Source organism: Scomber scombrus, chromosome 17, assembly GCF_963691925.1.
Source record: "Scomber scombrus chromosome 17, fScoSco1.1, whole genome shotgun sequence".
Classification (NCBI taxonomy): domain Eukaryota; kingdom Metazoa; phylum Chordata; class Actinopteri; order Scombriformes; family Scombridae; genus Scomber; species Scomber scombrus.
Genome location: NC_084986.1, coordinates 1,986,164 through 1,998,275, shown reverse-complemented (window position 1 = coordinate 1,998,275; position 12,112 = coordinate 1,986,164). Strand labels below are relative to the sequence as shown.

General features: G+C 40.2%; 1 protein-coding gene across 1 annotated transcript; it reads left to right on the top strand.

The window, feature by feature from the left end:
- The first annotated feature begins 1,802 nt into the window (after nucleotides 1-1,802).
- On the top strand, nucleotides 1,803-4,676 carry ptrhd1 (peptidyl-tRNA hydrolase domain containing 1). Its single transcript, XM_062436842.1, has 2 exons — nucleotides 1,803-2,021; nucleotides 4,179-4,676. The coding sequence occupies exons 1-2, from the start codon at nucleotides 1,809-1,811 to the stop codon at nucleotides 4,347-4,349; spliced, it is 384 nt and encodes a 127-aa protein (XP_062292826.1). The 5' UTR covers nucleotides 1,803-1,808; the 3' UTR covers nucleotides 4,350-4,676.
- Nucleotides 4,677-12,112: the final 7,436 nt, after the last annotated feature.

Here is a 12,112-nt window from a genome sequence, read left to right as displayed (position 1 = left end):
TCCACATAGGCCAGAGTTTATAGAGAATGGCCTTAAGTCGAATGTAAGGTTTCTTCCCTTCCTGTGTGTGTGTGTGTGTGTGTCCACCCCACAGTTTGCAGTAGATCCAGGGAGCTGATGACTGACGGCTGGGGCTGAATCAGGCTGATTGGTGTGGGGCGGCTCCCGTGAGAGTGATGAGGATAAAGAGCAGGTGTGTGCTGCCCACGGGGGCAGGCACCTTGGATCATTATTATACTGTTGTTCTGTGCATGAGGTTGTATGTTGAGTTACCCAGAGTTGGGCCAGGTTGAGGTAAATACCTGTAGCTGCATTGTTTTCTACTGTGTTATCTTTTGCTAGGTTTAGGGGTGCTGATCCTGTGTATTTCGGTTTTCGTTTGACCCAGAGTAGGTAGTCAGGTTCTTGTTTAGTATTATTCTATTTGTTGTGTATTAGTATTTAGGCAGTAAGCTCCGTTTTCGTTTGTAAGGAGTTCTCTTTTCGTTATCTTTATTTATTTATCAGCACCTGGCGGCCCTTTTCTGTTGCATTCATTATTTTCTCATCACGTGTCAACTTTAACTTTAATAAATACCACCATATTTCACAATCCATTCCACCGGGTTTGCTGTGTTACTTTCCCTTTTCCCATACGAGCTGGGGTTCGTAACAAATGGCATAAATTCATGACACATTTATGAGGCTTTTATTGTTGCTCCATTGAGAGCATTTTGACCTACTGCATGTGTGTGTGTGGTTGTCCAGCTGCACAGCTGCAGAGAGGATAGCGCTCCAGAGGGTCATCACCACAACCCAGAAGATTATCGGCTGCCCTCTCCCCTCCCTGAAAGATCTGTACAGTTCCCGCTGTTTCAGGAAAGCTCGCCATATTCTCAGGGACTCATCACATCCAGGACACTCGCTGTTTGAGCTGCTGCCCTCAGGCAAATGCTACAGGACATTGAGAGTACGCACAAATAGATTACACAACAGCTTTTACGCTAAACCCATAAATGCACTAAACTGCATTAAATAATGGCGATTATTTATTTATTTTTGTTTTTTGCACTTTAAAGACGGCATCTCAATTTCATTGTGCTTTGTATAATGACAATAAAGACTTTCTATTCTATTCTATTCTAAAAAATATTGAAAACATGAATGCCAGGGTAAATAATAATGCAAACAAAATTTCATCGCAACATCTTGAGAGAGGGTATTATAGTATGTTGATGAACAAATGATGTATATGTCTGTATATAAGTATGTGTGTGTACAAGAAACATAAGATACTGGGTGGGGTAAATGTGGAGCTGCCTTTTTTCTTTTCTAGTTGTTGATTTTTTGTGGTTTGTTTCTTTTTTTTGTTTTTTCTGCAACTTTCTCAATGACTGAATTCATTATTGTATATTTGGATTAAGCATGTTTTATCCTTGGCTGAAATGAATAAGAATTTATATTACAAAAAAAACAAAAAAAAGGTAAGTAGTGAAGAGAATAATTAGGTAAAAGAAGAATAAACAACAATCCTTTACCTTTCTCAAATGTAATAAGTTACATTACTTTGATTAAGTGATTGAAATAGTTACATTACTTATTATATTTTAAATAGAGTAACTAGTAATCTGTACTATTACATTTCCAAAGCAACCTTCCCAACCTTGTTTATAGCAGAGTGGGAAATGGTGAACAGGTGTTATTTAGTTAGTGGAGGTTCCAGTGTAAATCCACCAGGTGGCGACATGCACATTAAAATTAAAGTAATAGTCACAGAAGAAGAAGAAGCTGAACCGGAAGTAAAAACAAACTCCTGTCCCAGGCTGAACATGGCAGCTTCAGGAGCCGCCGGTTCTCCCAGCAGGTTGGTGCAGTATGTTGTTGTCCGGTCGGACCTGGTTCATAAGCTCTCGTGGCCCCTGGGAGCCGTGATAACTCAGGCCTGTCATGCTGCTACTGCCGCCATCCACCTGCACTACGGGGAGCCGGACACCCAGCAGTATCTGGCCGAGCTGGACTCTATGCACAAAGTAGTGCTGGCGGTAAGACACATGCATGTTATTTTTTTATTCCTAGGATGGTGAAGCCACGCCCCGCCCTACTCTGCAGCTGTTTGACATGACTTCGCCATCCTAGGAATAGAAAATAACGCTCGTCACGTCAAATTTCAGTCAATTTAAGGCTGCTATGAATCTACGTGCACATCTAATAAGATTTTTTTTTTTTTAGGATTATTATTTTAAAATTACAGTGTTGTAGTGACTCATATAATTCTAATTTAGTTTTAGTTTTAAATTGAGTTCTTACTATTCTTTTTATTGTTTTTATTTATTATTATAGCCTATTTGTGCATGATTCTATTGGTCAACTGTGGATGTTTTTAAATGTGCTTTACTAATAAATCTTTACTTGACTTGACAGCATATTATATCAATAAAGAGTCATTTTAACACCTGTTACATACAGTTCAGGGTCAAATTTGGCCCATTTTTGCACCAGTTTTTCTTTTACCTGGACTTTTTTTTAATGTGACCCATAGTTTAAAAAAAAATAATAATAAAATGCATTAAATAAAATAAAAAAATAAAAAATCATCTCCAGCTGATACATATTTTATACATGCAAATGTACAAAATTAAATAACACATAAGGTAAAATTACTTTGCCATCCTAGGAAAAAAAAAATCACATACACAGGTTAAACCGCCTCATAAGATTGTTTATTATTATTATTTTTAAATGACAGTGTTGTATTGACTCATATATTTCTATATTACCCCTTTTCCACTGAGCTGGAGCTAGAGCTTGCTGGGAGCTAGAGCTTGACTAAGCACCTGCTCTTTGCTTTTCTACCGCCAAAGCTCCAGGCCCGAGCCTCAGAACGGGAGCCAGAGCGAGCACCAAGTCTTTGCTGGTCTAAAGCAAGACCCGATTACGTCAGCGGACTGGGGGCGTGGTTATGTGAGCAGGACTCAAGAATGAGATAAAGTCATATTTAGGCAGAAATAACCTTTCAGTAACTGTATTTGGCCTCAAATCAATTTTTGGCCGGTGAAAATGCCTTATTTTGTGTTATAATGGTCCTTTAAAAGAGTTCCAAACTGTCCTGTGAGCTCTAGTGTTTATATTATGAAGCTTATGAATGAGATCAAGTCATATTTAGGCAGAAGTCAGCTTTCAGTAACTGTATTTGGCCTTTAATCAATTTTTGGCAGGTGAAAACTGTTCGTTATTTTATAGGCGTATGTAACCCTCCCATAAATCATGTCTTTTATAGTCTTGTCTCCAAATAGTAGGCATAAACAATAATATTAGATATAAAACACATCCCAACATGGGAATCAAATACTACGTAGGGCCCAGATCAGATAAAAAACAATGCAGAGTCACGAGGATCATTGCAAAAGTGATAATTTCTTTACTGAACACACACCCATAAATCACATTCATTATAGTCTAATTTATAATTGCGGACGTACAGTTGTATGTAAATGCATATTATGACCGTTTTAGCGCTACCGCTCAACGGACTGCTGTGCGTGCTCCCGCGGCCAGAAATCAGATTCTGGCAGACGATCACGTTTTGGCGCGACACCGTTCCTGTATTTCTATGTAGGCTTGCAAACACATGAACAGCACTTGCATCGCGGCCGCAATTTCCTCCATCTTCGTCGTCTTCTCCTCCTTCTTTGTTGTCTTTTGTTTTCTTCTTCTCCTTCTTTGTTTTCTTCTTCTTCTTCTTCGTTTCCGGCGGGCTAGATGCCTTGCGGCATGTTGCTGCCTCTCACTGGTGAATCATGGAAGTGCTTCAAAGGCGCACGCTGGCTACGTTATACAGTGACGTAATCGCGTGGCTCCTTGCCAGCTCCTTGCCGGTAGAAACACAACAGGTTCGTAAGAGTTGCTCGGGTTAACACCAACTGAGCACTCGCTGTAGCACCAGCTCCCAGCAAGCTCTAGCTCCAGCTCAGTGGAAAAGGGGTATATGAGTCGTTCAGGGTTCGTTTTGCTGTTGGAAAGCAGCTGTGATTGAATCTGGTAGCCCGGGTTTTTTTTTGTGATCTTTAGCGCCCCCCAGAGGGCAGAAGGTGGAACAGATGGTGACCAACAAACCCCTGGATTCAATCTGAACTAACCTCTTTTATTAGTTTTAATTAAAAGACATCCATTCATTCAAAGTGTATGTTATGTGTCTCCAGGCTCCAGATGAAGCCGCTCTGTCCGGTCTATCGGAGAATCTAACACAAGCCGGCGTTTCACACAAGCTTTGGATCGAGCAGCCGGAGAACATCCCCACCTGCTTGGCTCTGAGGCCGTACCCCAAAGAGACTGTCCATCCGCTGCTACGCAAATTCAAACTCTTCAAATAACCAATAACCTGGAAAGATAAAACGTCTGCAGAGAACGTCATGACAGCGGCGAAGGAAGCGGCGGAGGCATGATCACGATATCTGATGTCATCTGCAAGAAAGAGGAGATGTGAGAGTCGTGCTCTGGCTGGAAGATATGAAGGACGAAAAATGACATAATAATAAATAAATACACATAAATATGAAAAATGCATAATAAATAAATACATATATTTTACTCATTAACATAAGGAGACAGAAATACAGAAATAAATGTATAAATAAATAAATACACAAATAAATACATGTAGAAATGTAAAATTTGCCTTTTTCACGACTAAAAAATATGTATTTATTAATTTATTTATTTATTTATGTATTTATTGTTAGGTCATTTTTTGTCTTTCATAGTAAGAAACACAGTAATAGTGCCAAAGCCTCCAATCATCAGCTGGATTAATTTGATCAGCTTGTTGTTTTTTTGTGTATTTATGATGCATAAACACTCACTGGCCTCTTTATTATTATCATTATTATTATTATTATTATTATTTTTATTTTTTATTATTAAACCTGTTTAATCTTATTCAATCCAGCTCTGATATAAATTCTATTTTTATGACGTTTATACATTTTCAGTGTTTGTTTACATTGTTAAGAAGCTGATAATTCTACTTTATGTTTATTATTGAGGTCAAAGTGGGTGATGTTGGTGTATTAAGGTATGAAGAACCTGATAATGTAATAATAATATCCTGTTAATGTAATAAAAACCCTCATAACTCAATAAAAAATGTAATAAAGTGCATTTCCTGATAATGTAACAATCTCTGTATAATGATGATGTAATAAATTATTACATTATTGGGTTAACCTTATTTCTGCAGAACCTAATAATGTAATAATTTCCCAATATTGTAATAATATTATTGGGAAATGCACCTTATTATTATGCATTATATTGACTGGTGTTCCTATTATTTTGTCCACTCCATTAACATACATGAGAGGGAGCAAAATGTTAGGAACACCAGTCAATATAATGCAACTCAGTACAGAAACACCACTTAGTGTTTTTGACAATATTAACAAAAAACTGAAAATGTACGATGGAGAATTAGGGCCAGGCAAAAAAAAAAAAGTCCGGCATAAAAAAAAGAAGAATGAACTCAACTTCCTGCGGAGGCTTGACCACAGCACCGCAGGATCAAACCAAGCTAGTAGAGCGACTGACTGCTAGCAGCTTTATTCGTAACTGATAAATGAATCATATCAATAATGTAAAGCCAATTCATTCTCTTTTCTTTTCTTTTGCCTGTTTTTTTGGGGGGGGGTTTGTGCCGGATTTATTTATTATTCTGGGTTTTTTTTTTCTTTCTTTTTTTACCTGTGTTTTTTTTATTTCTTTCTTCTTGTGCCAAACTTTTTTTTTGCCTGGATTTTTTTTTTTTTTCTGGAGTTTTTTTGTGCTGGACTTTTTTTTTTTTTCATGTGCCAGACTTTTTTTTTTTTTTTAACCTGTGTTTTTTTTTTCTTTCTTCTAGTGCCGGGCTTTTTTATTTTTGTGCCTGTTTTTTACTTTTTTAATTTTCATGGCGGAAATTTTTTTTGGCCTGTTTTTTTTTTTTTTTTTTTTTTTTCTTGTGCCGAACTTTTTATTTTATTTTTATTTTTTGCCTGGTCCTAATACTCCGTCGTAGAAAATGTATAAACTTCATAAAAGTAGAATTTATATCAGTGCTGCTGTTATTGGATTAAATTAGATCACACAGGTGAAGCTAATGAAGAAGTTTTGGACCAACTGCTGGTTAGAAACAGGTTGACTTGTCGCCATGGAAACCTGATAATGTAATAACTCCCAATAATGTAATAAAAAAAATGTTATTACAATATTGGGAAATTATTACATTATTAGGTTCTGGAAAAATAGGTAAACCCAATGATGTCATAATTTATTACATCATCATTATTATACAGACATTGTTACATTATTGGGAAATGCACTTTATTACATTATCAGGTTTTATTACATTATCAGGTTTTACACGCCATGAAAAATGTTTACATATAATTAATTAATCTTTGTTTAATGCAGCATAGAAACGTGATGACATGTCAACAATCCTCAGTTTGAGTAGGTTAAAGGTTACAGTGAAGTTTGTGTCATTTTATTAAAGCTTTATAATCATCTGTGTTTGTGTCTGAAACTACTTTGTTTGTTTGTTTGAATATAAGATAAAATATTCCTTTAATCCTTTTTATGAATGAGAGGGCCGGGTCAAAATGACCCCGTCTGTTTTGACTGTTCCTTCTTTCCTTCCTTCCTTTCTTCCTTCCTCCCTTCTTTCCTTCTTTCATCCCTCCCTCCCTCCTTTTCTCTTTCTTTCCTCCCCCCTACCTTCCTGCCTTTGTTCTTTCCTCTGTCCTTCTTTTCTTCCTTCCTTCCTCCCTTCCTCTTTTCCTTTCTCCTTCCCTCCTACCTTCTCTCTTTCTTTCCTTCCCCTTTTTTCTCCTTTCCCTCTTTCCTTCTTCCATCTCCCTTTCTCTGTTCCTTCTGTCCTTCCTTCTTTCCTTTCCTCCTTCCCTCCTTCCTTCTTCCTTCCCTCCTTTCCTCTGTCCTTCTTTCCTTCCTTCCCTCCTTCCTTCTTTCCTCCCTCCCTCCTACCCCACTTCCTTCCTTCTTTCCTCTAGCCTCCCTTCCTCCCTTCTTCCTTCCTCCCTTCCTCCTTTCCTTCGTTCTTCCTCCCTTCCTCCTTCCTTTCCTCCCTTCCTCTTTTCCTTCCTTCTTCCTCCCTTCCTCCTTCCTTTCCTCCCTTCCTTCTTTTCCTTCCTTCCTTCCTTCCTTCCCTCCTTTCCTTCTTATAAACATTATGAGCCTCTGCAATTATGTAAAGTTAGTGTACTTTAATGAGAAGACAGCTGGTGTGTTTAGTAAGTAAAGCCGATTCTTTATGGTCTTTATTTAGACCAGTTTCTCCTCCTCTTCCTGCTCCTCCTCTTCCTCTTTAGATCAGTTTCTCCTCCTCTTCCTCTTTAGATCAGTTTCTCCTCTTCCTCCTCCTCTTCCTCTTTAGATCAGTTTCTCCTCCTCTTCCTGCTCCTCCTCTTCCTCTTTAGATCAGTTTCTCCTCCTCTTCCTCTTTAGATCAGTTTCTCCTCTTCCTCCTCCTCTTCCTCTTTAGATCAGTTTCTCCTCCTCTTCCTCTTTAGATCAGTTTCTCCTCCTCTTCCTCTTTAAATTAGTTTCTCCTCCTCCTCCTCCTCCTCTTCCTCTTTAGATCAGTTTCTCCTCCTCTTCCTCTTTAGATCAGTTTCTCCTCCTCTTCCTCCTCCTCTTCCTCTTTACATCGCAGCACACAGTCGTATGTATTGTGTATTATAACGTTGGAAGCACTCGACCTCGAGGCTGCTTTATAATAGAGGTGTTCACTCTGGACACAATCATGTGAGGAGGAAGAGGAGGAGGAAGAGGAGCAGGAGGAAGAAGAGGAGGAGGAAGAGGAAGAAGAGGAGGAGGAGGAAGAGGAGGAGGAAGAGGAAGAAGAGCTTTGTGTGTCTGGACTAACAGCAGCAGCATCTTTATATTAATGTGAGTATTTTATCTTTATTATAATCTTCTATCAGAACCAGGAAGCTTCTTCCTCTATGTTGTTTTTTATTTTACACTTTTAGGGAAAAAGTGAAGCTTTAATTTATCAAATATTTTTAAAAAGTTATATATATATATATATTGCACTAAGTTTCAGGGTTTAATCTTCCTGTCGTCCTCCCGGGTCAAATTGACCCTGTCTGTTTTGACTGTTCCTTCTTTCCTCCCTTCCTTCCTTCCTTCCTTCCTTCCTTCCTTCCTTCCTTCCTTCCTTCCTTCCTTCCTTCCTTCCTTCCTTCCTTCCTTCCTTCCTTCCTTCCGTCTGTCCTTTCTTTCCTTCCTCTCTCTTTCCTTACTTCCTTCTGTCCTACATTTCTCCCTCCCTCCTTCTTTCCTTCCTTCCTCCCTTCCTCTTTACCTTCCTACCTTCCTTCCTCCCTTTTTCCTCCCTCCCTCCCTCCTTTCCTTCCTTCCTCCCTCCTTTCCTTCCTTCCTCCGTCCTTTCCTTCCTCCTTCCTCACTCCCTCCTTCTTTCCTTCCCTCCTTCCTTCCTTCCTCCCTCCCTCCTTTCCTTCCTCCTTGCCCCCTTCCTTCCTTCCTCCCTCCCTTCCTTCCTCCCTCCTCCCTTCCTTCATTCCTCCCTCCCTTCTTTCCTCCCTCCTTTCCTTCCTTCCGTCCTCCCTCCCTCCCTTCCTTCCTCCCTCCTTTCCTTCCTCCTTCCCCCTTCCTTCCTTCCTCCCTCCCTTCTTTCCTCCCTCCTTTCCTTCCTTCCTTCCTTCCTCCCTCCCTTCCTTCCTCCCTCCTTTCCTTCCTTCCTCCCTCCTTTTCTTCCTTCCTTCCTTCCTTCCTTCCTTTGTTTCTTCCTTCCTTCCCTCCTTTCCTTCCTCCTTTCCTTCTGTCCTACATTCCTCCCTCCTTATTTCCCTCCCTCCTTCCTTACTTTCCTTCCTTCCTCCCTTCCTCTTTTCCTTTCTCCCTCCCTCCGTCCTTCCCTCCTTCCTTCCCTCCTGTCCTTCATTCCTCCCTGACTTCTTTCCTTCCTTGCTTGCTTCCTTGCTTCCTTCCTTCCTTCCTTCCATCCCTCCTTCCTCCCTCCCTCCTTCTTTCCTTCCTTCCCTCCTGTCCTTCCTTTCTTCCTTCCCTTCCTTCCTTCCTTCCTTCCCTCCTTCCTTCTTTCCTTCCCTTCCCTCCCTCCTTTCCTTCCTTCCTTCCCTCCTTTCCTTCCTACCTCCTTCCTCCCTTCCTTCCTCCCTCCCTTCCTTCCTTCCTCCCTTCCTCTTTTCCTTTCTCCCTCCCTCCCTCCTTCCTTCTTTCCTCCCTCCCTCCTTCCTTCCTTCCCTCCTTTCCTTCCTTCCTTCCTCCCTCCCTTCCTTCCTCCCTCCTTTCCCTCCTTCCTCCCTCCTTTTCTTCCTTCCTTCCTTCCTTCCTTCCTTCCTTTGTTTCTTCCTTCCTTCCCTCCTTTCCTTCCTCCTTTCCTTCTGTCCTACATTCCTCCCTCCTTCTTTCCCTCCCTCCTTCCTTACTTTCCTTCCTTCCTCCCTTCCTCTTTTCCTTTCTCCCTCCCTCCGTCCTTCCTTCCTTCCTTCCCTCCTGTCCTTCATTCCTCCCTGACTTCTTTCCTTCCTTGCTTGCTTCCTTGCTTCCTTCCTTCCTTCCTTCCATCCCTCCTTCCTCCCTCCCTCCTTCTTTCCTTCCTTCCCTCCTGTCCTTCCTTTCTTCCTTCCCTTCCTTCCTTCCTTCCTTCCTTCCTTCCCTCCTTCCTTCTTTCCTTCCCTTCCCTCCCTCCTTTCCTTCCTTCCTTCCCTCCTTTCCTTCCTACCTCCTTCCTCCCTTCCTTCCTCCCTCCCTACCTTCCTTCCTTCCTTCCTTCCTTCCTTCCTTCCTTCCTTCCTTCCTTCCTTCCTTCCTTCCTTCCTTCCTTCCTTCCTTCCCTCCTTTCTTTCTGGATCATGGGGAAAGAAATGTGTTTTTATGTATATAGTCTTTGTAGGGGAGAGCAGGGCTGGGTGTTACATTCATTATATATATCGGCCTCTAGAGGGCGCTGTTGTTATAAAGTGTTGGTGCTGAAAGCTTCTTAATTTAGGTGAGATGTTACTGTTTACACTGAGGTGACAGGATGTTTAGTGTTTCTCTTCTTTTACACAATGAGTTTATAATAAAACTATTATTAATATTAAACAGTATGAAGAGAGAGCGATAGTTTAACTACATGTGGTTGTTGTTGGTATAAACATATATATATATACATATATATAGTGTGATATATCGAGTCCTTTCTTTCTTTTTAGAGAATAAAATGAGCAGAAACAAGGTGCAGACTCCTCCAGATGTGAAGCTCAGAGCAGTCAGAGAGGAAGGAAGGAAGGAAAGGAGGAAGGAGGAAGGAAAGGAGGGAGGAAGGAAAGGAGGAAGGAAGGAAGGAAAGGAGGAAGGAAGGAAAGGAGGAAGGAAGGAAGGAAGGAAGGAAGGAAGGAAGGGATGAAGAAGGAAGGAAAGGAGGAAGGAAGGGATGAAGAAGGAAGGAAAGGAGGAAGAAGGAAGGAAAGGAGGAAGGAAGGAAGGGAGGAAGGAAGGAAGGAAAGAAGGAAGGAAGGAAAGGAGGAAGGAAGGAAAGGAGGAAGGAAGATTAAACTGTATAATATTATTATATAAGGATTTAAAAAAGCTCTTATAGGAATGATTTATGTTCTCTTGCTGCAGGAGATGTTCGGTTGATGGATTTCAATCACACTAAACTCTAAGATTTCCTACATGTTTTTAATTTTATGTTTTAATGTTTCCAATTTTTAATTACTATTGGGTTTTATTTATTTTATTTATTTTTAACATATTCTATGTTTCCAATACTGTTAAATATTTTTTTTATATAAAGCACATTGAGTTTGGTATGAAATGCTCTATATAGATAAATAAATAAAGCTTCCTTACATTATATGTAACTAGTAATAAACTTATATAATAATACAGCACTGAATAACATTTATTGCACATTATGTGTTTAAACTAAAATAAATATATAAATATATAAATATATATATAATACTTCATCTTCTATGTTTTCTCTCTTTCTACTTTTATTTACTTTGTTTTTATCTTTATTTGTATTATTATTATTATTATTATTATTATTATCATTATTATTATTATCATTATTATTATTATCATTATTATTATTATTATTATTATTATCATTATTATTATTATTATTATTATTGGGGTTTAATTGTATGTTTTAATATTTCCAAATTTTTTTTACTATTATTTGGTTTTATTATTATTTTTTAATTGTATTTTTTTTATGTTTTTATATTTCAAATTCTTACTATTAAATATTTGAGTTTTTATATAAAGCACATTGAGTTTGGTATTAAAAAGCTCTCTATAGATAAATAAATAAAGTGTCTCCTGCTCTTCTCCTTCTTCATCATCACCCCCTCCCCTCCTCTTCTTCCCCCCTCCTCCTCCTCCTCCTCTTCGTCGTGAACGCGCCTGGACTCCCCCTCGTGCACGAGCAGCCCTGTTTGTTTGTGTTGAGATGTTGGAAAATGGCGGAGAGCAGAGACCAAAAGCGATAACTCTGGTTAGCAGACGCGAGGAGGAATCCGCCGTCATTGAAACGCACAGAATAATAAAAAGCCTGCTTTTCTTTTTTTTCTCCTCCACTCAGCGGATATCTTTAATGGACTTACTGCACCATTCCTCCTGCGGGTGCTGTTGGGATTAAAAGTGTGGGGGACACCAGGGGAAGGAAAGAGGAGAGCTTGTTAACGGGACATGGTTTTTTTTTTTTTGTGTGTGTGCGCGTGCGTGCGTGCATTGAGCCAGCTGGGTTAGCCTGCAGAGCTAACTGAGGCTTGCAGGCTTGTTGTTGGATCTACAACAAAAAAACAAAAAAATCAACCAGCGGGCTTTCTGAGCTACTGCTGGCCGGCTTCCGAGCTCACATACCCGGGGAGGGGTGCAGGGGTGCAGAGGGGGTGGAGGTGGAGGAGGAGGAGGTGGAGGGGGTGGAGGTGGGGGGGGGGGGAGGTGTTGTGTTTATATCATGACAACCTCTGCTGATCACACACACCACAACAACAACAACAACAACAAGAAGAAGAAGGCTGCAGGAGGAAGAGGAAGAGATATCTGAACCATCCTGCTGCTGCTGCACCTCCTGCTGCACCTCCTGCTGCACCTCCTCCACCTT

Coding starts and splice junctions, on each gene's coding strand:
- ptrhd1 (XM_062436842.1), top strand. CDS start 1,809: ATGGCAGCTTCAGGAGCCGCCGGTTCTCCCAGCAGGTTGGTGCAGTAT. Junction 2,022..4,178: donor TGCACAAAGTAGTGCTGGCG/GTAAGACACATG, acceptor ATGTGTCTCCAG/GCTCCAGATGAAGCCGCTCT.